General features: G+C 41.0%; 1 protein-coding gene across 2 annotated transcripts in view; it reads right to left on the bottom strand.

Moving 5' to 3' along the window:
- Positions 1 to 8,598: 8,598 nt before the first annotated feature.
- Positions 8,599 to 25,280, bottom strand: part of Elovl7 (ELOVL family member 7, elongation of long chain fatty acids (yeast)) — a 72,784-nt gene continuing 56,102 nt past the window's right edge. The window contains exons 4-8 of one of the 2 annotated variants that reach the window (NM_029001.5): positions 24,995 to 25,075; positions 23,847 to 23,903; positions 21,317 to 21,422; positions 15,995 to 16,131; positions 8,599 to 13,236 (exon numbers count right to left, since the gene is read on the bottom strand). In NM_029001.5, coding sequence (NP_083277.3) covers positions 13,027 to 13,236; positions 15,995 to 16,131; positions 21,317 to 21,422; positions 23,847 to 23,903; positions 24,995 to 25,075 — 591 coding nt within the window. In that variant the 3' untranslated portion in view covers positions 8,599 to 13,026. The remainder of the gene's footprint in view (positions 13,237 to 15,994; positions 16,132 to 21,316; positions 21,423 to 23,846; positions 23,904 to 24,994; positions 25,076 to 25,280) is intronic. The other variant, XM_006517778.3, reaches the window with a different exon arrangement.

Below are 25,280 nucleotides of genomic sequence, written 5' to 3'. Positions count from 1 at the left end.
TATGAAATAAAATGTTTCAATAATAGAGCAGAGGGGACTAGTCTGGTAGTCAGGAAGGGGCTGAAAAATAAATAAATTTTTAAAAAGAATAAAAATCCAACACATTTCCAAGTGCCTTCATTCTAAGGCAGGTGTAGAGTGATTTAACAACAGAAAACAAAGCCCTTGGTTAATGCCTGGTTACTTCAGGTTATTGTGTTATTTTTTGTTTCTTAGGAAGGTCTGGCAAAGCAACCAGGCCTGGCCTCAAATGTTCTCTCCTGCCTCTACTCCCCAAGCTGTAGGGCCACAATATTTCACCAGCACAAGGAAGCTACCACTTTTATGTAGGATTCGGATCAAGGGAACTTCATGCCAATGGAAACTGGACTGGAGGGGATAGTTAGCTCTCTTTCTAGTCATGATCTCTCTGGGAAGATAAATAGCTCGATTTGGGTTTTGGGGGTGGAGTTGTAGCAAGAGTGAGTCCATTTTGAATTGGGGTGATCCCTAGTGGGCAAAGTACTTACTTGCTATGAAAGCCTAAGGAATCTGACCCCCCAACACCATGTAAAAGCTGGGCACTGGGATGTGTCCCTGAAGTCCTTGCACACACACATACACATACACACACCGCACATATACATATAAATACATGTGGATATATATATATATATATATATATATATATATATATATACATACATATGCATACACATAAACATACACACAGATACTGTGATGGTTTGAAGAGGCTTGGCCCATGAAGTGGCATTATTAGAAGGGTTGGTCTTGTTGGAGTAGGTGTGACCTTGTTAGAGGAAATGTGTCATTGTAGGCATGGGCTTTAAGACTCTCATCCTAGCTTCCTGGAAGCCAGTCTTCTCTTGTTTGCCTTCAGAACAAGATGTAGAACTCTCAGATCTTCCTACATCACTCCTGCCTGGTCACTGCCATGCTCCTGCCTTGATGATAATGAACTGAATCTCTTAACCTCTAAACCAGCCCCAACTAAATGTTGTCGTTTAAGAGTTGCCTTGGTCATGGTGTCTGTTCACAACAATAAAACCCTAAGACACATACACATAAATGAACATACCCACATACATATGCAAACACATAAATACATGCATATTCATACACACAGATGCACATACACACAAACATATATGCATACACATAAACATACATGCATATTGTACATACACACATACACATATGCATGCATACATGCACCGTGGCTGTACTTTGATTTCTAGCCTGGTCTCTTGGGGTCAAATGCAAGAACTTAGGATCCAAAACAATGGCCTCTTGTGAGTTTTACTTAATTAAAACCTGCTCCAAATTCTCCCATCCCTTAGCCATCACCAGTTATTGTTCTATTTACTCTGCAATTCCCTCAGATACGGATTATACAACATTTGTCTATTTGTGATTGGTTTATTTTATTGACTATGATGACCTCAGAATTCATCCCTATTGTGACATTATCAGAATTGTTCTTTTTGAAGGCTGAACAATATTGCATTGGTTTTACAATTTACTTACTCATCCACCTGTCAATGAGTCATTTTGGCTCTTCCTACTTTTTGTGAACAATGCTTCAGTGAACATGGCACGCAAATGTCTTTCAAGACCTGATTTTGAGGGAGTATGTAGCCCCAAGTGGAGTTGCTAGGCCATGTGAAGTTTTACTTTTGTTTAGTACCTCAGCATCTGTTGTTTTACTGGCTCATAACAACACAAGAGGTTCAGCTTCTAATAACCTGAGTTTGATCTCCAAGATTCGCATGGTAGAAACAGAAAACTCCCAGAAATTTTCCTTTGGCCTCCACACATGTGCTATAGCACAAGCATAGCACCACACATGTATACATACATACATACACACACACACAAACACATATACATACATACATACAAGCACACATACATATACATACACAAATATACATACATATACACATACATACATACTTACACACATACACACATATACATACATACATAGGAGATTGGTGTGGTGCTACTGTATTCAAATGCTGAGTTCTGTACTCCAAGATATCATTACCCCCACCACCCTATGGGGAGATCTTCAGGGAGGAGGGGATCCTATCATCTATCAGCTTTTGTTGTATAAATCTTGCCACCTAAGTTATCCGATTGGTTAATACCCGCAGCCTGGGCTGGGCAGAAGAAAGGGGCAGAGAAAGGTTCATGGGCCTGGGGGGTTGAGGAGGGACCCTGAGGAGAGGAAGAAGGAGAAGGTTACCATAGGATAGCATGGGTCGTGAGCACATAGCCATGAGAGCTGGCCTGCTGGAACAGAAGCAGCCCAAGTGGAACATAAGGCAAGTAATGTCTCAGGATTTTTGACGGGGGAGTAGACAGAATAGAATAGAGGGCTGATGTCTACCCAGCTCTAGTGCTTTTAATGTGGAAACTATATGGTCTAGGTGGGGTAGAACCCCCATACACACAAATAATATTTACCACAACATAAATAAGTAAATATTAAATAGGTAGATATATATGCCTTTTTAAAAGTTAAAAGGAAGCTTATTTTTAAAAAAGGAAAAGGAAAGATTAAAAGGTGACAACTGTCTGGAGATGTATCTCAGTTGGCAGAGAACTTGCCTGGCATGCACAAAGCCCAGAGTTAGTCCCCAGCATCACACATATCCAGGCATGGAGGCACATTTCTGAAGACCAAGCTCTTGGGAGGTGGAGGCAGGAAGATTATAAGTTCAAAGTCACGTTCAGCTGTGTGACAGCCTCGAGGCCAGCCTGGCTACCTGTGAGGGGCAGCCTCTGTGCCACCATGCAAATGAGCTCTGAATCATTTGTGTCTGATTCAAAGACCTCAGAGATGTGGGACTCTGAAAATAATGTCCACCTCCTTGCCAAGGCTAAGTGTAGTTTTGCATACGTAACATCAAATATGGATCTATTGAAGGACGGAATTAAACTCATTTAGCTTAGAGCTCTTCCCTCCACTGATTGTCTAGGCTGGAATCAAGCGACACTTCGACACTTTGTTCAATGAAATAGAGTCGGCGTTCTAGTGATCTGAGAAGAAGTTATTTCATAGGCAAATAAAAGCCGCAGAAGGCACAAGCAAGGGAACAGAAAACAGACTGGCCAGTTTGGGGGTTGTACTTGAGAGTCAGGGAGCCAGAACTGCTTGCATAGTCTGTCAGGCACAGAACCGCTTGCTTAATCTTCTCGTTTCTGTGATAAAACACTCCCACAAGAGTAACTTCCAGGAGAAAGGGCTTGTTCATAGTCCAAGGGTTCAGTCCATCAGGACAGAGACATCAGGGCAGCAGGAGCTTGAAGCAGATGGTCACATCACATGCATAGCCAGGAGACAGTGAGATAACGCTGGCATTTAACTCCATTTCTCCATCATTTTACACCCAGGATGCCCTGCCCAGGAAATCATCTGACCCACAGGAAAGGAGGATCTTCCTAGGATGGAGAGACGGCTCCTCAGTTAAGAGCACTGGTTGCTTTTCTGAAAAACCCAGGTTTGACTCCCTGCACACTTGCCTGGCCATCTCTAATCCCATTCACCAGGGATCCAACACTTCCAGTCTCTGGAGGGACCAGGTACACACATGGAACCCATACATACACTGTGGTAACACTTACAAACGTGAGACAAAAATAAAAGATTAAGAAACAAAACTTGATCTCAAATCATGGCCTCTTGCATTCATATGTGTGTGTGTATGTGTGTGCGTGTGCACTTGGGTGCACATACACGCACTCAAGTGCACGTGCACATGCGTACGCTGGTGTCCTCAGAGGACAGATCCCCTAAAGCTGGAGTGATAGGAGATTATGAGTCCAACATGGTTATGGTGCTGGAAATTGAACTCTGGTCCTCTGAAAGAGCAGGAAGCCATCTCTCCGAGCCTCTTGTGACACTTAAGAATTCCTTGCTCATATACCTCAAGGAATTGACCTTTCTCTACTTCTATAGTCTACTTTCCTTTCTGACCTTGGGAGCTTCTTTTATGTGCTCATCCTTTGTGGGCTCAGAGTCCCAGAGGACTCAGCAGCTCCTTTCTACATTTGGGGCCGACCTAAGCCCAGATCCCAGGAGATACAATTAGCTCTGTGCTCCCCCCAGTCCATGTGTCAAAGGTTTGATTCCCTGGTAGCAGTATTAGGAGGTACAGTGGACTTTTCAACGTCCATAGGTCATTTTGGATATGCCTTTGATGAGGATTGTGGGGACCCAGTCTCTTCCGGATTCCTGGCTTGAACCTTAAGTAGTTTCTCTGCCATGCATTTGTGCTTTGGCCTGCTGTCCTTACCAGAATGCCAAAGTGGAGAACACCTCATCTTGGCCTGGAACATCCGGAGCCATGAGCCAAAATAATGCTTTCTCTTTGCAAGTTAATTGCCTCAGACATTCTGTCATGACTTCACTGGGTGACTGACGAGTCTACCAGGTCCTTTTATCTCTGCCTGGCTAAATGCCCTGTACTTATGGTAATGCCACCTTTCCAAAGAGACTAGTGGGGCACAGGGAATGGTGAGCTGTGCTTGTAGAACCTCAGGCATCTCTCAGCATCCTTAGATGCTGCTCTTTATCTGCCCACACAGGGATAGGCTGCCCGGGGAAAGACTGAAAAGGATGTAGGCTGTTTCTCCAGACATCATGCAGAGAGCTAGAGACTCAATCCTTAAATGGGATGTCGCTATCAAATCCCTCCCGCTCAGAGCGAGGGAACCCACTGGAAGAAGAGGCAGAAAGAGTGTGAGAGCCAGAGGGCATGGAGGACACCAAGAAAACAAGGCCTTCTAAATCAACTTGAGCAAAGCTCCTATGAACTCAGAGAGACTGAGGCAGCATGGTCAGCGTCCACGGAGCGGGGGGTGGGGTGTGGTGGGCGGGGCAGGGCAGGGCAGGGCAGGGCGGGGCGGGGCGGGGATCTGCACTGAGTGCTTCTGTATGGCTTCCAGTTTAATGTTTTTATGGGATTGCCCAGTGTATGAACAAGCAGGTCTCTGATTCTCGTTCCTGCTCTTGGGCTCTTTTCCTTCTGTTGGTTTGTCTTATCCAACTTGGATGTGATGGGTTTTGTATTATCTCATTATGTTTTATTTTGTTAAATTAAAAAAAAAATGACTGAATGGGTGCAAACCTAGCCACTTGAGGGTAAGGGTTAACAATCAAACTGACATTTATGTGGGTTGAGAAAGGGGAAGTCAGTTTTCTACAATGGAGTGACACTGGTTATATCAACCACTCCGGGGCAGATCTCATGTTCAGAAAAAGCAGACCAACAAATAATGGAACCTAAGGTTTTCAATATATGCTTTTATTTGGTTATAATTTGATGAGATTTTTTTTTCAGAGCGGGGAAGTGATGTTGTATTTTGTTTTCTAGGTGTTGGGCGTTTTGTTGTATTGATTTTGTGGATTATTTTTTAAGAAAGAATTTAAAGTTGGGTAGGTAGGGAAGAAGAGAGGATCCGGATGAACTTGGTGTGAGTAAATATAGTCAAAATTTATTTAGATTTAAAATTGTTCTAAGCCAGGCGTGGTGGCGCATGCCTTTAATCCCAGCACTCTGGAGGCAGAGGCAGGTGGATTTCTGAGTTCGAGGCCAGCCTGGTCTACTAAGTGAGTTCCAGGACAGCCAGGGCTATACAGAGAAACCCTGTCTCAAAAAAATAAAAAATAAAAAAATTAAAATAAAATAAAATTATTCTAAATGATACAAAAACTTTAAAAAGAAATATGTAAGCAAGTAAATAAAACACATAGATTTGCAAAAACACAGGAAATATTATTTCAAGTATAAAATGAGGCTATATCTCCGTGTATATTTTATAATAATGTGTCATAACAAAAATATAAAATAGGTGTTTCTTCAAAAAAAGGAAAGAAAAGGATGTAGTTTGTTTCTAATGAGAATATGCCATACATATGTCATAGTTGACGCTGGTAACATCACATTAGGTGATGTTAAGTGGTGGCCAATCGTTTGTGAGCCTCTCTCAACACTGTGGGCAAGTATGCTATTTTAGATTCATGATTACAAGTCCTGTCACTCTCAGTGACAAATGAAAGGGACAAAATGAAAGTAAAAGCAGCCACTGTTAATCATTATTCTACGTTTTTAGGTTTTCTCTATTTTCAATCAAAAGTTTCCCATTTTCTTTTCTAATGTTTATAGAAAATTTATATATATGTGTGTGTGTGTGTGTGTGTGTGTGTGTGTGTGTGTGTGTGTGTATCAGATTTCCTGGGCAGTGCTCCAGAAAGCTGTGTGCTACACACATCGTATTGACACAACAGTCCAGTCCCCTAAGTCCTCTCCTCGATTATAAATCAGAGTTAGATGTGAGAAAAAAAAATCATGGTGGAGGTTTGTTCGGGTAGCAGTCAATAATGAAACACATTCAGATTCCTGCCCTGAAATATGAAATATCCAGCATGGATGAGCAAAGAGAAAATTAGCCTCTGGGTGTCCAAATCAGGTTTGGCCAACACGTTAATTTGCTACAATTATGTAACTCAGTGGCTTCTCAATGGACCAGGTTGCATCATTTGCCTGTACAGACAGACCTTATGTGTTACCTCTCTTACTAACAGAATCGAATCTCATTAGAGGTGATGGCACACCCACCCAGAACAATTCATTAGAGGTGATGGCACACCCAGCCAGAACAATTCATTAGAGGTGATGGCACACCCAGCCAGAACAATTCATTAGAGGTGATGGCACACCCACCCAGAACAATTCATTAGAGGTGATGGCATACCCACCCAGAACAATTACATTTCCCCTGTTCCCCGATAACTAAGGAAGGCCAGTCGTGAGGGGCTCCTGACTACTGAGATGCAATGGAAGCTGCTGTGGTGGACTCTTGAAAAAGTTTGTTGGCAGAGAACAGACTCACAGTCTGTCTTGTGTGTCTTGTATGACCCCAGGATTGATACAGATAAGGAAACTCTCTCTCTCTCTCTCTCTCTCTCTCTCTCTCTCTCTCTCTCTCTCTCTCTCTCTCTCATTAGATATTCTCTTTATTTACATTTCAAATGTTATTCACTTTCCTAGTTTCCCTTCAGAAAATCCCCTATCCCCTCCCCCCTCCCCCTGCTCCCCAACCCACCCACTCCCATTCCCAGTCCTAACATTATTGATGTTCCACCTATGGGGCTTCAGTGTCCTTCAGCTCCTTAGGTACTTTCTCTGGCTCCTTCACTGGAGACCTTGTGCTCTGTCCAATGAATGATTGTGAGCATCCACTTCTGTATTTGTCAGGCACTGGCAGAGCCCCTCAGGAGACAGCTTTATCAGGGTCCTTTCAGCTAGCTCTTGTTGGCATCTGCCATAGTGTCTGGGTTTGGTGGTTGTTTATGGGATGGATCCCCAAGTGGGGCAGTCTCTGGATGGTAGTTCCTTCAGTCTCTGATCTGAACTGTGTCTCTGTAACCACTCTCACTCTCTCTCTCTTTCTGTGCCCGTCCTCTTCTGAGTGCTTGCCTACATAGTGCCATGCTGTAGAACAGTATATGATAACCACTTGCTGTTATACGGGGCTGCTTCCTGAAAGAAGGAAGTAGCTAAACAGCAGCAGGGAGGGAGCCCCAGGATCCCTCTGAAGGGTCATTTCTCAGATCAGATTCCTTCTCTCTTTCTCCCTTCCTCTCCCTCCCCTTTCCTCTCTTTTGACACAATGTTGCTATGCGGTCTTGGAACTTGTGATACTTTTGCATCAGCCCCACCCCCACCCCCAATATGCACCACCAAGCCCAACTCAACACTACTGTTGTAGCAAAATGTCAGCTTAGGGAAAGGTCTCATATTTTTGCAACAAACTTTTAACTTGGCAACATGTAGCCTGCCTTGGTTTTATTTACTATTTATGTAGGCCTTCTAAAAACCTTTTGAGATCAGGGTCTACATAAGAGCAGTTTAAAGTTTGTCAGAGACTTGGGATATGGATCTGTTGACAGAATGTTGGCCTAACGTGCAGCCATAAAATAGGTGCAGTGGTGCCTGTTTGTAATCTCAGGGCTCAGGAGATGGAGGCAGGAGGATCAAGTGTCATCCTTGGTTGCATAGTGATTTCAAGGACAGCCTGGGCTATATGAAACCCTGTGACATATCATATACACATACATATACATGCATACATACATATACACACATATATATTGTTTTAATATAAAAATGTTTGAAAAGAAATGTGTAAGCAAACGTAATGTGCATATATAACATATATGAATCATATGTGTATATAGAGATATACATTATATATGTACTATAAATTATATATAGATATAGATGCATGATATATGTATATATGAGAGAGGAGAGAAAGAGAGAGAAAAGAGAGAGAGGGACAGACAGACAGACAGACACTGGTGTCAATGGTGAGTAATCACATCAACTATGTCTCTGATGTCTACCTGGAATCAAAATCATAACGGTAAAACATACACAATGCTTGCTAAAAGCTGGGAACTTTCAAATATATACAACGGCAGAGAGAAGTGTCAATAGAACCTAGAGTTAACATTTGTCACCAATTCTCCTTCTCATTCCGAATAATGTGTTTTAAATGTAAGAGAAAATAGTGACAAGAGAATTTTAAACTTTAAAAATGCATTTATTTATTTATTTGGGAGGACTGCACATGTGTACTATGGAGTGTGTGTGCGGAGGTCAGAGGACAACTTTCTGGAGTCAGTTTTCTCTTTCCACCATGTAGAGGTCCTGGGGAATGGAACTTAGGCTGTCACATTTGGCAGCAAGCCCTTTGACCTGCTGAGCCATGCTGTCAGTCCAAGCCTTCTTTCAATAGCAACTAATGCACAGACACGTGTATATTTATTGATCTTAAGGCTTCATTCTTTACATTTGACTGTTTTCTTATGGATAAACTGTTCACCTAGAGCAGATGTTTCTCAATCTGTGGGTCTCAGCCCCTTTCACAGGGGCTGTAGATCAGATAGTTACATGAAGATTAATAACAGCAGCAAAATTACAGTTATGAAGTACAACAAAAATAATTTTATGTTTGGGGGTCACCACAACATGGAGAATTATATTAAAAGGTCACAGCCAGACAACTGTCAATTATACACAACACACACGGGCATACACGTATATCTTCATGGATTAGAACTTTTCAAAAGTCTGGCTGCAGTACAGAGATAATATCCAGTATTAGTTTCTTAGTATCATCTAATATTTATGCCATGTGTAATTATTTTAAAATCCTCTTATAATTGGTTTGTTTAAATTTATATCCAAATACTGGATTGTTGAATTTTAGGTCTCAAGTTACTAGACTTTCTTCCATGTCTTTACTTCAGTTTCCTTGTGGTGATGCAGGGGATGGAGGCTAGGCCATGCTGGGCATGTTCTCTGCCACTGGAATTCATAGCCCCCTCTCCCATTTTTGACTTTTTGTCCCTTTAAGGTCACTTTTGGTGAATAAATTGGGCCACTTGTCTGATGAAACTCCTATAATTTACTACCTTGTATATGGCTGATTTGATCTACTTTGTCTCTTTAAATATCTTCCTATATCAACAGAATTATTATTATTATCATTACTGATTTAGAAACAGAAATTTAAGCCAGGTGTGGTGGCGCACGCCTTTAATCCCAGCACTCGGGAGGCAGAGGCAGGCAGACTTCTGAGTTCAAGGCCAGCCTGGTCTACAAAGTGAGTTCCAAGACAACCAGGACTATACAGAGAAACCCTGTCTCGAAAAACCGAAAAACAAAACAAAACAAACAAACAAACAAAAAAAGAAATAGAAATTTAGATTCAATTCAAAACACAAACTGGGGCAAAGAGATTTCATAATCCAATAGCATGTTAAAAAAAGAAAAGAGCACTTGGGCATCTCACTTTGATCGGTATTGAGAAGATCAGTGGGTTCAGACTGCACCAGCCTCAGTCACCATCCCCAACTTCCCCGGCATTCAGCCATCAGTTGTTTTAACAAACGTAGGTGATCGGTACCTAGAAACTGTTATTTCAGTTAGACATGACAAAATTATTTTTTTAAGTTCTTATTTATTTAGGTTATAAGTGTTCGTTTGTGTGTTTGTGTGAGCACAGTGGGTGTGCCTGATGCCTGTGGAGGCCAGGAGTAAATGTTGGATCCTTTGGAACTAGAGTTACAGACAGTTGTGAGTTGTCAAGTAAGAACCAAACCCAGGTCCTCTGCCAAAACGATAAGGTCTCTTAACCACTGAGCCATCTCTTGAGCCCCGTGTTATTTGCAGACATCTGGTCTACTAACCTACTATCCATTTTGGATTTTACACATTTTACATAATACATACTCGCCTTCAAATGCCTTCATAATAGTTTTTTGAATTTGTGAATGGCAGGACATGGCCTCCTGTTGTACCTATGCTGTGCTGTTTGAACATCCATCTGCGGGGTGATAAGATACAGGCAATTCCAGTGGGCATTTTGAACCACTCTCATCCAGCACAATACTCTCTCTGAAGACAGCAAGCACATGACAGCAAGTATGCCAAGTGCTTTGACTAAGAGAATATTCAGATTTAGAATCACTCACATGGGCAAATCAAAGCAGCTAGATTCCAAAATGAGACGCACGCGCGCACACACACACACACACACACACACACACACACACACACATGTCCATATGATGCCACAGATTTATTATAGCAAAGAGAGCAAGTCCAACTTCTCAAAACTTCCACAGTCATTAAAAAGTAAACAGAAATAAGAGATAGCCGAGGGATACAATCTCATAATTTCCCAAACTATGAAACAATGCAGTATATACTCAAATTAGAATTCTCATTAAGTATGTAGACAGAAAGTCATAATACCCTACAGATAATTTAAATTTTGTATTTATATCATATATATTGGACCTCAAGGGCCCACAGAACTTTTATAATAAACTATACTTAATAGCTGGGCTTTTTGCTTATTAGGCAAGCAAATTTAAAGACAATAAAGTCCTGAAAAGTAGGTAAACCCCATTAGAAACTCCACTTGACCGAATACTGCTTACACAAACCCTACAACCAGTGACACTCACTCTGCTCCAGGAACACTTACCTGGGGGACACTGACTGTCAACCTTAATCTGTTTCCATGTAACTTCCACCTCCCTCCTTCATTCATATAGTTAAGACTGTGGTATGTCACAATGTTGCTCTCAGTCTGTGGGCACATCAGACATTTTAAATACTTAGAGGAGGGGTGGAGAGGGTATGGAGCAAGAAGAGGAAATAAATCAAAACCTCCTGTCTTAGTCTCTATTTTCAATTCCGTTGGGTCTTTGCCCTGTTTGAGTCTTTGGGATTGCTTGTGTATGTGCCAGTGTCTACCATCCCATCCCATCTTAACCCAGGCTGGACACACAGAGTCAAAGTAGGAAAACATGGATCCCTGAGACCTTCACAGCGACAGACTAGCACAGCCGTTCCCTGCAGCTCGGCTTGTCTGTGGCCTTTTTAAAATTTTTTTTTTTTAATATGAAAAGCCTATCATCCTCGCTTCTCATTGTAAGCATGTGGAATCACTAAAGGCCACTTAATGGCGAATAACTTTATAAACTGAATGAATGTGGAGACAGAGTAATGGATCAGGAGAGGGCAGGCAAAACTCATAGTTTATGGTCAATGAGGACTCAGGCTTTATTGCAAAATGAGCAACGTTGTGTGGCGCCCATGACCAAGGTGTACTGATTTTGAAAAGTTCTCCGAAGAGGAAAAGGAAATAATATTGACATCTTCACAAGCGTCCAAGTATTGCTAAGTTGTTCTGGTTCACCGGAAAGAAGAAGGAAATTCTAGAAAGTGGCATTTTTAAAGGGGGTGGGGGTTAGGGAATGCCACATGAATCTCAGCCCTTCACAATATGGCTTATAGGTCTGAAGAAATGGAAATCACACACACACACACACACACACACACACACACACACACAATCATAATTCAGTGTCTTTATCTCTCAGGACATAACACCCCTTGTTTATTTGTTAACCAAATCTTGCCTCTGATACTCGGCACCACTCAACTCTGGTTGCTTCATAAGCCGTTTGCATAGTAGATATTCAAAAATTAATATGTGATTCAGAAGCACCTGAGGTAAGCCAATCACATGAACACTTAAATATCTAACCAACACTTACTTTGGCAAAACAATCCCTTAAACCAGGACATATCAGAGAGTGTTATTATACTGCAACAGATTATACCTTTCCTCATTGAATCCAACAGTCTATTCTTTTTTTTTTTATTCACACATCCCTCTTTTCAGATATGCACAGAAGTTAATTGTAGAATCGTCATTAGCAAAGCGTTCATTAACCGTTGAGACAAATCATCTTGTTTGCAACATAAAGTTACCTCCACCTTGGGCTCAAAGGCATCAGTGCGGATACCATAGCATCACAGCCTCTAACAGCTTGTGCATGAGTTGGGAGGAAGTCTTATGGGCAGATCTTGTGGCAATGACCCAGAAGACCATTCAAACTTACCATTAACAAATTTAGAATGAGAGCTTATCAAGAATCCACTTAGGCTTCACTTGTGTTAGCACTTCAGAACTGAGCCCTAGAACGAGTGTAATGTTGTCTGAACATAAGGGATGAGTGACAGACAGAACCCAGCATCAGGGGTTCCCACATCAAGCAGGAGGAATCTATCGTACTCTGTGGACCTCTGTCCATGTTCAAAATAGCTAGTATTTGTCATCATTTCTGGGGTTCCTAGGAGAGCACTACATTACTTCATACCCTCCTCTTGATGTAGCAAGATGTATTAAGACCTCTGATTGGTTTGAAAGGCAACATGAAACCTCCTGGCTGTTCCAGGCTCTTCCACTGAGAAGACTTATCTGGGAGCTTTGGACTCTCAGAGATCAGAAACCCAAATAACTTATCATAAAAATACAAGCTCTTGGTTTTGAAAAATATACAAAATGCACTGCATAGGCAAGTATGTCTTGATTGTCAAGGAAGGCAAGATATCAGTCTCCATTGTAAATTCAGGTTGTGTCTGTATTTTAGTGGCGCTTGCTTTTGCAATTTCCATTTTCTAGAGTTTTGGGCAACCTCTGACCCTTGGTGTAAGCACGGTACCAAAAGTGGAGAAAGAGCAGCAGGAAGATGCATCCGTAACTCATGATGATATACAGAAAAACTGGGTACTGGTAATTGCAGTCCTCCATGAAGAAGATCTGGCCTATGTGGATAGTGACAAGAACAAACTGGACCTGAGAGATGGGAAGAATAAAAAAGAAATTAGCTATGAAAAGACCAACACGGGTTGATGAGTTCTTCAGTCACACCTAAATTACTACTAGGCAGAGCAGGGTGTCTTTCTATATGTTCTCTCTAGGAGTGAGAACAGGTTAGGTACGGTGTCAAATTTAGATGGGGGTTTGGGACCAATATTCAGTGCTAACACTGCACTCCAGCAGATCCTACTTAAATGTTACATTCTGTTCTCGGAAATGAAGTATTTTAAATTTTAGAAGACACTACCATCCAAATTAGAGCCTTTCTAGTTTTGATGGAGCCAAAGCATGCCCTTAGATCTGCTACGGGTCCTTCATCACCATAGATCCAAACCGTCCTGGGAAGGAGTTGGGCATGGTGAGACACACCTGTTACCTACCTCAGCTACCTGAAAGGATGAGGTAGCAGAATCAGTTAAGCTCATGATTTGAGTTCAGCTGGGCAGTACAGTGAGATTTCACCTCTAAGAAAGGAAAAGACAGGGGAAGAAGGCCCAGCTGTCCAAAAAGGCATAAAAAGAGGGAGGACATTGGTTGGCGTCCCAAGGATGCTCAAAGTCTCTCTGGGCTGGAAGAATCCGCATGCTCATAATAAGGAGACTTTCTATGTTAGTGTTTAGACATTCTTGGGTACTTTCTTTGATGCTTTTTTTTTTTTTTTTTTTTTTTTTTTTTTTTTTTTTTTTTGGTAGAGAGGGGGCTATACATGAGCCTTTGCATGCCTGTGCAGGCTGGGTTGTTCCATCCTTCCACTATGTGTCTCAAGGATCAAACTCAAGTTATCAGGTTTGGTAGAAAACACCCTTACCCACCCTGAGCCATCTCGCTGCGTCCCCCACTTCATAGGTTTTTATACCTAATTTAAACTTAGTTGGGGAACTTTTAGAAAAATCTTTATAAAGAAACAGTATCTATGAGCTAACTAACCATGATTGAATCTTTGACATTATGTAATATAACTACTGTTAGCGTCAACCTTCACTACCATAGCCTGATAAATGCCCATGGCTGCCTTGTCTGGCAGCGGCATCGACTCCCTTCATTTTGCAAGAGAATAATGAAACCTTGGAAAGGTGAAGCAGAGTTCTCTGCACACATGAGTGCTGGAGACACGTGGCAAACAGATGTCTAGCCTTCGTCTTTATGCACACATCTTTCCACTTTATTGAAATTCTTTTGTTTTCTGAAACAAAGTGGTATGTGGTACTGGCTGGCTTCATTCTTGTTATGTAGGCGAGCGTGACCTTGAACTCCCCACCCTCCTGCCTCTGCTTCCCAAGGGCTGGCTCTGCTGGTGTGCACAAGTATACCTGACTCACTTCATTTAAAATGTCATAACGTTTGTTAGATGAAAATAAACTAGTATAATAAGATTATGAATGCAGTAACATGAAGCCAGTAGAAGATGTAAATGCATCTACACGCATAAGAGGAGAAGCTGAGTGAAAACAAAAAGAAGAGCTACTACTCCAGAGAGATGGGTATTTTCATTGATTGATTGATTGATTGATTTTTCATTTATATAGTACTCGGAACTAAGAAACCTCTCCTACACTAAGCCACACCTCAGCCCAGTTGATTTTCCTTCCTCGGGAGTTTTAATTTCTCTGAGACAAGAACATATTACTGCACAATGAGAAAGCAGCAATGGAGAATAAAAACCATGACTTCACAGTATTCCCAAGTAAGAAGAAAGCAAACATATGAATTAAAGTATTCATTTCACGGCTTCTTCTTGGTTGGTCATTGGGACTGTTGCCAATTGCAGATACAACAGCTAACTCTCGGGAGCTCCTCTGGTCTTCCCTGAGGGTCCTTAGAGGCCAATGCACCAGTCTCTCACCTGGTAGGGCCTCTTATAGGGCTACATCCAGTGTTACTTGGTGATTCCCCAGCAGCCTAGCTATGCCTTAGTCCCACTCTCTCCTTGATATCACTGGCACCCAATTTACAATATACTTCAAGTCAGGAAATATGAAGATGGTAGAATTATTCTAATAGAGGGTAATAAAACCAAAACAGGTCAGTTTTCACTCAGTAGGAAAATTACATGCCGTATATTTTTAGAATGGATTCTTAGGAGGTATGACTTGGCCTAAACTCAATGCCTTACACTTCTTCAGGTATTGCTGACCTGGGGGCAATATCCACTCTGGATAGCCCACCTGTCTTACATTACTTCCTTGCATTATATACCTGTAGTCCTTTCAACAGTCTTTACTTAGGAGGAGAAAGACAGACTGACCAAAGTTAGGGCTAACCAGCTAAGCACACAGAAACACTCTCACTTCCTTCCACTTTACCTTCCTTCAATGTCTATTCTGAGTGTGGAATTTCTAACCTTGTACTTAGTATGCTTTTTATATATGGTCATATAACTTTGACATCATTCTGATTACAACCAACTTATATTTTGTATATATGTCTGATATCATTGAAAGATGAAGACGCTGGCTTAATCGTTTGAGAATCTGAGCTACCAAATCTATTTTATTTTTAGCTAACACAGCTCCCGATAAAGTTCAAACATCAAATAAAACATCCCTTCCAGGCGACAGGCATTCTGTTGTGTAACAGACCATTCTGGATTCTTCTAAACTCTTAACTCACAGAAAGAAAGAAAGAAAGAAAGAAAGAAAGAAAGAAAGAAAGAAAGAAAGAAAGAAAGAAAGAAACAAAAAGCAAACACATGATTACAGTTTTGTTTCATATTTAAAGAAAATCAGTTACTCACAAGCTGCAAAGATGTCAAATGTTTTTTCCACCATAAATACTTCTGGTAGGCTGGTCCCATTGCACATAACCCATAGTAAGAATACATGACCACGTGCACAGCTGTATTTAAAAAGGCATGGAATGTTCCCAGACCACCTGAGAGAAAAGAAGTTATTGTAAAACTGCTCCTCATCTCTTAAAACCACACATATTTGTCCTAAGATTTTGAAACATCCTTTCTCTCATTTTAGTAGGAAGAATTAAAATACATAAGAAATATCAATTCTGTGAAACAGCCCTCAAACCAGGAGTTCAGTTAAATGTTTAGCAAAATGCAAATCAGAACTCTTATAAAATAAATTAGCATGTCATTATTTCTTATACTTTAACCTTAAAATGAGATTGTGATTTGAGTTTAAATGAACTATATCAATCTCTTAAATATGCTACGTAGCTTATGAACAATCAAGATGTATTTTTTTAGTCAAGGTTAACATTTATAAGGCGAACAAATTACATTAATCTTAAATGTATAAATCAAGATGTTTCCCATGCTTAAAACCTACCATAACCACCACCAAAATCAGGATAACAGATACTCAGCACCACCAAGACCCCTCCTACTGCTGCATGAATACATCCCTCCAAGGTGACCTTTAGCCAAGTTCTATCGTGGACTCTTTATTTTGCCTGTTAGTACATTTCACAGAGCTGGGACCACATGGCATGAGCTCTGTTATCCCTGCTTCCCTTTCATACAACACATTGTCTTTGAGTTCTTTGCATGTTGGCGTATACGCTAATAATTCCTCTCTTTCCTATTGTTCAGCATTACGCCATATAAATGCATCAATATTTATCCATTTTCCTGTTGAAAGACAGCTGGTTTGCTTCCAGTGTGGGCTCTCATGAGTAAAGCCACTGACATAATCACTGTGTGGAATCACATTTCTCTCTCACACTCTCAGTCCCGTGCTTTAGATATTTTTAGTGCTGCAAACACTGTGTCAGGAGAGCACTGGAACTCATTAGGAAGCTACGCTACGTCTGCTGTAATCAATTACTGTGATTTCAAAATAAAGAGTGATTGAATATTAAGCCATCTTTTCATCATCCTGCTTCCATTTGATTATGTTTACTCTTTTAATTTCTCCATCTTTAATTAGGAGGAGAAGCACAAGACTTGAGAATGTTAAAAAAAAAAAAAGTCATTTCAGTTGCCTTCAGCTGTAACAGTCTTGGTTCAGGCAAGACTGAGATGCTCAACCTAGAGAAATCTGCATTATGCAAGGCAAGGTTGACCTGGGATTCAAGGTTTTTTGCAAAACCAAAATGAACCCCACAAAAAACAAAACCCATTTCCTTAATTCTAGAACACTTTGATTCCAGAAATCACCCAAATCAGGTGCAAAGCAGAATGAATTACTTTATGTAAATTCAGTTGTGGGGTGGGGAGCTGTGTGTGCATGCGAGTGTGTGTGTGTGTGTGTGTGTGTGCTTGTATGCCCCAGCACACACGTGGAGGTCAGCAGTTGCTTCTCTCTTTCCATCATGGGGTTTCTGGGAATCAAACTTGGGTTGTCAGGCTTGGCCTTAGAGGCAAGCGGCTTTGCCAACTGAGCCATTATTTTAAAATAACTATTCATAATTGTGGTAATTCTGAATATTTCCAGATATTGTAATTGCTAAAGTATTCCCGTCAAAGAACACACTTTAAATAATTAGGTCTTACTCAGCCAAAGCCCCGTGCTATCCTGTACTTCATAGACTTTATTTAATCAAATTGCCGTTAATCCCTTAATTATTACAAATTTCAGAAGCAACCCCATTAATGAAGCATATTACCACCCTTTCATCTTTTATTATTTATACTTGGGTTAGTCTCCACCACCACCACTCCCCCCCCCCTCCGCAAGATAGCTGAATAAATTATAAAGTGGGGGAACATCCTTTCTAAGGTAACAAAAAAATTGAGTAGCTGGCTATTTCTATAATAGCTTAAGAATTAGGCTGATTCCTGGAAGGGTAAGGGTAAGGGGCAACTGTGTGTGTTCTCTTGTGCCCAGTGAGAACGCAGACAGGAAGTGCAGCTCGGCCTGTATCAGAGCCATGTTCACTAAGACGCCATTTTCTCTACGCTACCCTCATCATTTAAATAAGTGGTTCTCAACCTGTGGGTCGGAACCCCAAGGGAGTGACCAACCCTTTTACAAGGGTTGCCTAAGACCATCCTGCATATCAGACATTTACATTATGACTCATAGTAATGGTCACAGTAGCAAAATTAGTTATGAGGTAGCAACAAAAATGATTTTATGAATTATTTATGAAAAGAATTCCACCACAACCTGAGGATCTGTATTAAAGGATCCAGCGTTAGGAAGGTCGACAATGACTGCTCTCAAAGTACTAACCCAAGGATCCTGGCCAGGGATTAACATGACTGTTGCTAGAAGGGTTATGTTAACGAGTCACTGAGCAAAGGAAGCTGCCAAATGAAATTAGCTTGCTGATTTTCTCTACCGGTTGCTTTTTGACATATTCCTGTAGTGAGTTTGTTTGTAAAACAACACATTTTAACCAGTAATGCTTTCTACTTTACTCTTTGGAAGGCTTTTCAAATGAAGCACTGCTTTTTTATTATTATTAATTTTTTTTTTACAAAAATGAACCCGAAAAGAAAGCATGCCAGGATGAATTACAATTACTTCCTTCAAACACTACCTTTTGATATATTATCTTTTGGTTTGGAGAAAAGAAAAGCATCACATGGGCAATTATGGTAATTCTCTACATTTCTTCAAAAGGATATTTACAGAATTAATAGAAAAACCTAATATGAAAATATTCTTCTCTCATTCAAAGAAAAAGCTACGTTGCTATTACCCCAGAAGGAGGCACAGGAAGCAACAGGAAACCAGGCACTAAATAGAGATCATCTGGGCTCTAGTATTGGCAAAGAATGACTTAAATAGACATGCCTGTTCTAGGAACTTAGCCCTTGCCAAACCACACTTCTGGAAAACAAATCCTGTTGCTGGGCCTGCAGTTAAAAAGGCAGTGCAAGACATGTAGGCATGTAGAATTCCCACACCTAAGACAGAGCAGGCCTGCCAGCTCACAGAACACACCAGAGACACAAAACATTCTTTTCTTACCTTGACCAATTTTTAAAAAGGAAACTGGAATTAAAGTAAGGGTAAAAAACACTATAATAAAATGTTTGATACCCATAGCCATGGGGTGTTTCAAACCTGAGGTAGATTCTTCTTTGAATCTGCGTTTCTTAAAATTATTACTTGCTTTAAAATGGAAGCTCGACCATCAAGAGGATTTAAACAAAGGTGGGGAAGCCACTCAATTCCATTCTTTGAATAAAATGTATGTTTCCCATAGTGGAATTACTACATACTTAATACAGAAAGATGAGAGACCACTGAGAAGAGTAAAGAAACCAAGGTAAACATGTTGGTTTTGGTGTCTTCAAATCATCTATGTATATTTTGGAGCATTGCCTTCCAATCTATTCTTCCAAGGAACAACATGGAAAGGAGGTTTCAAAACTCGCTGGTGATGGCCAGATCTACTAGCACCTGTGGATATTTGATGCGCCTTATAGAAAATAGTCCATTGTAAGCATATCACCTGTGCACATCACCCCATCTATTTTACACCATGAAGCCATGTGCACGTAACAGAAGCTCAAGGGATAAACCACAGGGAAAATATTGACACACGACTCAGTACAGGGACAGTTTTTCTTCTTTTTTTGGTTTTGATCTATGGTTCATTGAAGATATGGAAGCCCAAGTATATGCTGATGTTATAGAAGAAGCAGATATGAACTGAAGGCTTTGAGAACACCTTTCCTGGCATCATAAAAGCAAAGGAGTCAATTTTGTCTGGTAATTGGCAGTCACAGTACTCGGTGGGGAAGACTATACAGAGGCTTCTCAGTATCATTTTCCTTATACCTTTAAACACACAGAAATCATAACTACCCTAGCGGGGAGTGTGGAAACATTTTCCAGTTTTTCATTAACATAAGTAAGACATTAGCACATTCCACTTAGGAGACCTGAGTGACCCAGTATGCGTTTGAGAGAAAACAAACAATAAGAAACTCAGTTAAAACCATAAAGGTTAAAGTACTGTGGCTACCTATGACTTCCTGACGTTAAGAAAGAAGAATAAATGATTCCTACAGCAAAGTGTGCTAACCTATGCATGTATGAAATACATGCTCAAAGGCTTTGTTTACTTCAGACCTTATGAATGAACAAAATTACTACCTACTTTTTCTAATTCTGGGTGTTCAGAAATAGAAAACCAAATTTCACACAAGCTTGTGGTCAAGCTTTTGATTAAAACTATCTTTGTCCTTAAAAACAAACAAACAAACAAACAAAAAAACAAAACAAAAGAAAAAGTGAATGTTGACTCCTTTGTCAGACTCCTTTGGGAAGTTGTGTAATTGTGATCCATCTCATCTTTAAAGTTGCTGTGGTGTTGTGCATCACATCTTGGATGTAGTTTATCCTCAAATGTTCACCTATGTGCTAAAAGCTTTGTCTCCAAAGCAACTGGACTGATAGTGGTAGTGGGCCCCTTAAGAGGTGGAGCCTAGTAAGAGGCTATTAAATGGGGATTTTCCCGTGGGTCTCTTGTGTCTTGCTCTGCCTCCCTGTTTGCTTTCTCTGTTCCTTTGGTTTCTCTCTTCCTTTCTTTCCCCCTTCTGCTCCCTGTTTCTGCTACGATGTCATAGTACACTCCTACACCTGCCCAGAGGCCAGGCAAATGGCACTGCCCAGTCTTGAACTTTCAGCCTCCAAAACCGTAAGTTAAGTTATGCAGAAGTTTCTTCTTCATTAGACAACCAGCCTCTAGTAGTCTGTAGGTGACACAGAATGGACTAACGCAGGGTGTGTCAGGTATCGGGAATGTGAAGGCAGACCAAAGAGAACTGGAAATAACACTGACTTAAGTAGGTTAACCTATGAATCCAAGGCTTTGGATAGTTTGTTAACAAAATCTATTTGTTTATTACCTATTTAATTGAAAGCATGCAATAGAACTCTCAGTAGAGAAACAATAGACACTAAACAAAACTAAAGAATATGTAGAGAAAGTCTTGCTCAAAAGTCTTCAAGACAGAAAAGCTGGACAAGGGAGTCTAACTAAGAGTCCTTTGCTTGTGTTTCAGGTGGTAGTTTCAAAGTCAGGAGTTTAACCAAAGTGGCTCTGATTTGAAAAAATTCATCTAAAGAACAGAATTTGTATTTGTACCATGTGGAAATGTCATCATTTCTAGATCACATGACCCCAGCTCTCCCTTTCCTACCTGCAGCAAATTTGACTCCAAACCACCAGGTCCACGGCATGATCGTATGATGGAAGACATGAAGGAAAGTCACTTGGCTGTTTTTCTTACGCAGAACAAAAAAGATCTGAAATAGTTTAAAGAAAATAAAGTTCGAAAAAAAATGCAATAATTTACTGAGTGTTACAAACGTAAGAGCAAAAAGCAAGCAATTTCATAATTTGCTCCCAGCATTTAAGAAGTGCTGAGAGGGACTGGTACTTCAGGGCACACAACTCAAAGGCAAACCAGCATGCATGAATCCAGATATGTATGATATGTAACCATGAGAGAACCAATAAGAAGGTGAGAAGAAGTTTTATGCAAGTTAAAAAAAATCAAACATATTAATGGAAACTTTGGCCAGAATTTCTTGAAAGAAGTGCTATTGATAAAGTGTAATAATAGTTTTAAAATTATTATTTTTTATCATCAAATTTTGAATTATGTGTCAGCCAGAAGTTCGTAATTCTTAGGACTGATATTATTTCGTTCTACATTGCTCTCCAGCACATCCTCCCAGTTTGGATAAGGGATTAGGCAAACTAAAAGCGGACTTGGAAAAAAAATAATAACTTAAGAATTTATTACCAAAGAAAAACAAATGGTGAAAATCTTGAAGAGTTAATCTGAAAATTATTGAGGACAAGAAAGCAAAGCTTAAGAAAAAAAAAAGGTGAGAACAGCAGGAAATGAACCATCACATTGCGCATGCCCCGTGGTGGCTACAAGAGTTGGTGTGGGGGGGGGGGGCGGGGGCTGTTCAAAGAATGTGCTAACAGAAAAAGTTCACAGTGCCAGAGTAAAGTTAGACTTTCAAATTCAGGGCATAACACAAAGCATTACTGTGTCAGAGGAACTCGGGAAGGGCACAAGGCAGAAACAATTTCCTTGTGGAAGTTGCTATTGAGAATATGCAAAGCAGAGCTGATGAAGCTACACGCATTTGCTTATCCACACAGAATAATGCAGCTTCCTATAGCACCGGGGCCATAAATTCGCAACAGGGGTCCTACTGCAACAAGTCTCTAGGTAAGCCACTCAACTTAGGTCGGTCGTCTCCCACCCCCCACCCCCTAGTCGGGGCTCTGAACTAAACCAATGGTTCCCAAACCTGGCTGCTCGTTACAATCGTTTAAAAAACACCCAAGTGTGGTCTCTACTCCAGACCATCAGGCATCAAGTCTCACGAGGTGGGGACTGTGTGTACCATTTGGTTCCTACTGCACGTGATCCTAAGGCACTGCGAAGGCTGAGTCGCTGGCAAGCAGCTTCAAACCTGCGGTTCTCGGATAAAAATAAGCAGCACTAACAACATGAGAGCGTATCAGAAAAAGGAATCCCTGCGCTCCACTAGGGACCTACTGAATCCAAACCATGAGGGAAGTGGATCTCAACATGTAGGTCACGAATCCTTTGGGGGTTGCCTAAGACCATCAGAAAGCATGAATATTTACATTATAACTCATAACAGTGGAAAACTGACAGTTATGAAGTAGCTAGGATAATGGTGTTATGGTTGGTGGGGGGGGGTCACCTCCACTTGATGAACTGTATTAAAGAGTCGAAGTGTCAGCAAAGTTGAGAACCCGTGACCAAGGGAGTTCCAGCATCATCTGCGATTTAGCAAGCCCTCCGTGTTTTGTTGTGTCGTTTCTTTGTTTGTTTTTCCGTTTTCTTTCCTTTTTAAAGACACGATATCGTTCTGTAGCCCAGTTTGGGCTTAAACTTGTGGCCCACCTCAACCTCCTGTGTGCAGGGATTCCTCTAGGTGATTTTAATGCATGCTGAAATTTGAGAAGCCCTGGACTCTAAACCCTTCCGGGTCCCTTCTCAACCTAACATTATGTCATTAGTTAACTAAGAGTGAAGTGTGTTAATATTTCCAACAAGCAGTGTAGTGATGTGTGTTCCAGACACCCGAGACAGGAAAACCAGCACAGCCTTCCTTTGCCAGCAGGAAACTACGAAGGCTCTTGGCTTTGGACTTTCAGAGGACCCAGCTGACCCTCCCCAGGATGCAAGGCAGGGAGAGCGAGGGCCCAGCCAGCTCAGGCTTCAGGATGATGCTTGTGTTCCCCACATTACTGACAACCCTCAGATAACACCACCTTTTGCTATGAGTTTATGAGCTGTGATGTGCTTAAGTGTCTCTCAGGAGTGCAGTTGACACTGTGTTTGGATATAAAGAACCGAAGGTAACACGGTGTCTGCTCTTTGCTTTCTGAACTCCTTCATAGAGAACTGTCATCAACATCAAGGTGCATACATCTAAGTGGCAGTTACTTGTTTATCTTCATCAGGAGATGCCTACACATACGTTTTTTTTCAAACTGCAGAGGTTGTGAAATGCTGGAAAGGACATTTGCTAAAAGCCCAGACAATTAAAGGGATAACAGCAGGCTAACCAGGGGCAGGGAGATAAGCAAAGGCATGCCACTAAGGCATTAGCAGTTTATTGCTTCCGGGAGACATCAAGCAGACTAAACGTGTGGGCGACATACATACTCACAGTGTCTAACAGCTCGATGAATTTGGAGAAGTAATAAAGCCAGCAGGTGTGCACCATCTGTGGAGATATACACAGAGAAGGATTTATTTACCCAATATTTATGTGAAAGAAACATTTACTTTTAAAAAGAACTGGTTTTAAACACACACACACACACACAGAAAGAGAGAGAGAGAGAGAGAGAGAGAGAGAGAGAGAGAGAAGGAGATAAAGAGCAGTCATGGTAGTGCACGCCTTTAATCCCAGCACTGGGGAGGCAGAGATAGGCAGATCTCTTTGAGTTTGAAGCCAGCTTGGTCTACAAAGTGAGTCCAGGACAGCCAGGGCTATTCCACTGAGAAACCCTGTCTCAAAAAACAAAACAACAACAAAAACAAAAAACCCACATAACAAAACGTCATCCTACCTGCTTTTCTAAGGTCTAGTTTTATGGCTTTGATTTATTTACATCTCGCTACAACCATTACATATCCATCCACAGGACTCCTCCATCTTGAAAAAGGGGAAATCTATACTCATTCAAAATTAATTTCCCATTTCCTTCTTCCAGCCCAACCACCCTTCTACCTTTGTTCTGTGCATGTGACGATTTGGGGTACCATATATAATCTGAATCATGTAGTGTTTGTCCTCTTGTAACAGAAATATACTACTTAGCACAATGTCCTCAAGACTCTTATAAGTCGCACCCTTTATAGATTGAATAATATTCTAGTGGGGTGTGTGTGTATGTGTGTGTGTGTGTGTGTGAGAGAGAGAGATTTTGTTTAGCCGTTTACCACTTATGGACATTTTGGTTGCTTCTATATTTGGCCATCATATATAATGGTGTTGACATCTTGAGTATACAGATATCTCCTGAAATCCTGGACTTCAAAGCCAGAAGTGGAATTCCTAAATCTTATGAAAATTCTATTTTGCATCTTTTAGAGATCAGATAAGTATTGAAACCCAAGAAATTTAAACAGCACTAACTGCATCCTTTACTGCTTTCTGAAGTTCTTTCTCATAATTATGGTTTTTTCTCCCAACTCATATAATCTGATTATTGAGTCATTCACTAATTCCTAGTTCATATCCAGTATTGCAGAGTCCAAGGGGTTTTCACCATGATTTTGAGCTACAGATGTTCCCAAAGAGAAACTTACCCTCATTGCTCTTGGCGACTGAGAATAGTCAACAATGTCACATCGAAACGAGTAACCTGTACCCCAGCCAGACATCACAAACTGGAAGAGAAACAAGGATATAAAAGAGACAATTGGGACCGCACCTTGGTGCATGACCAGCTGAGCAAGCAGGCAGGGCAGGGGAAGAGGCAGCGAGAACCAGGACAAACCAAACACGCTTCGGGGAGAAGCTTGGCATCAGGCCTTCTCAAAGCCACAGATGCACATACCGTTTATATGAACTCTATTCTAACTTTTCCACTTC

This window comes from Mus musculus, chromosome 13 (genome assembly GCF_000001635.26).
Source record: "Mus musculus strain C57BL/6J chromosome 13, GRCm38.p6 C57BL/6J".
Lineage (NCBI taxonomy): Eukaryota > Metazoa > Chordata > Mammalia > Rodentia > Muridae > Mus > Mus musculus.
The sequence above is the reverse complement of the archived record's forward strand: the minus strand, read 5'-3'. Positions and strand labels throughout refer to the sequence as shown.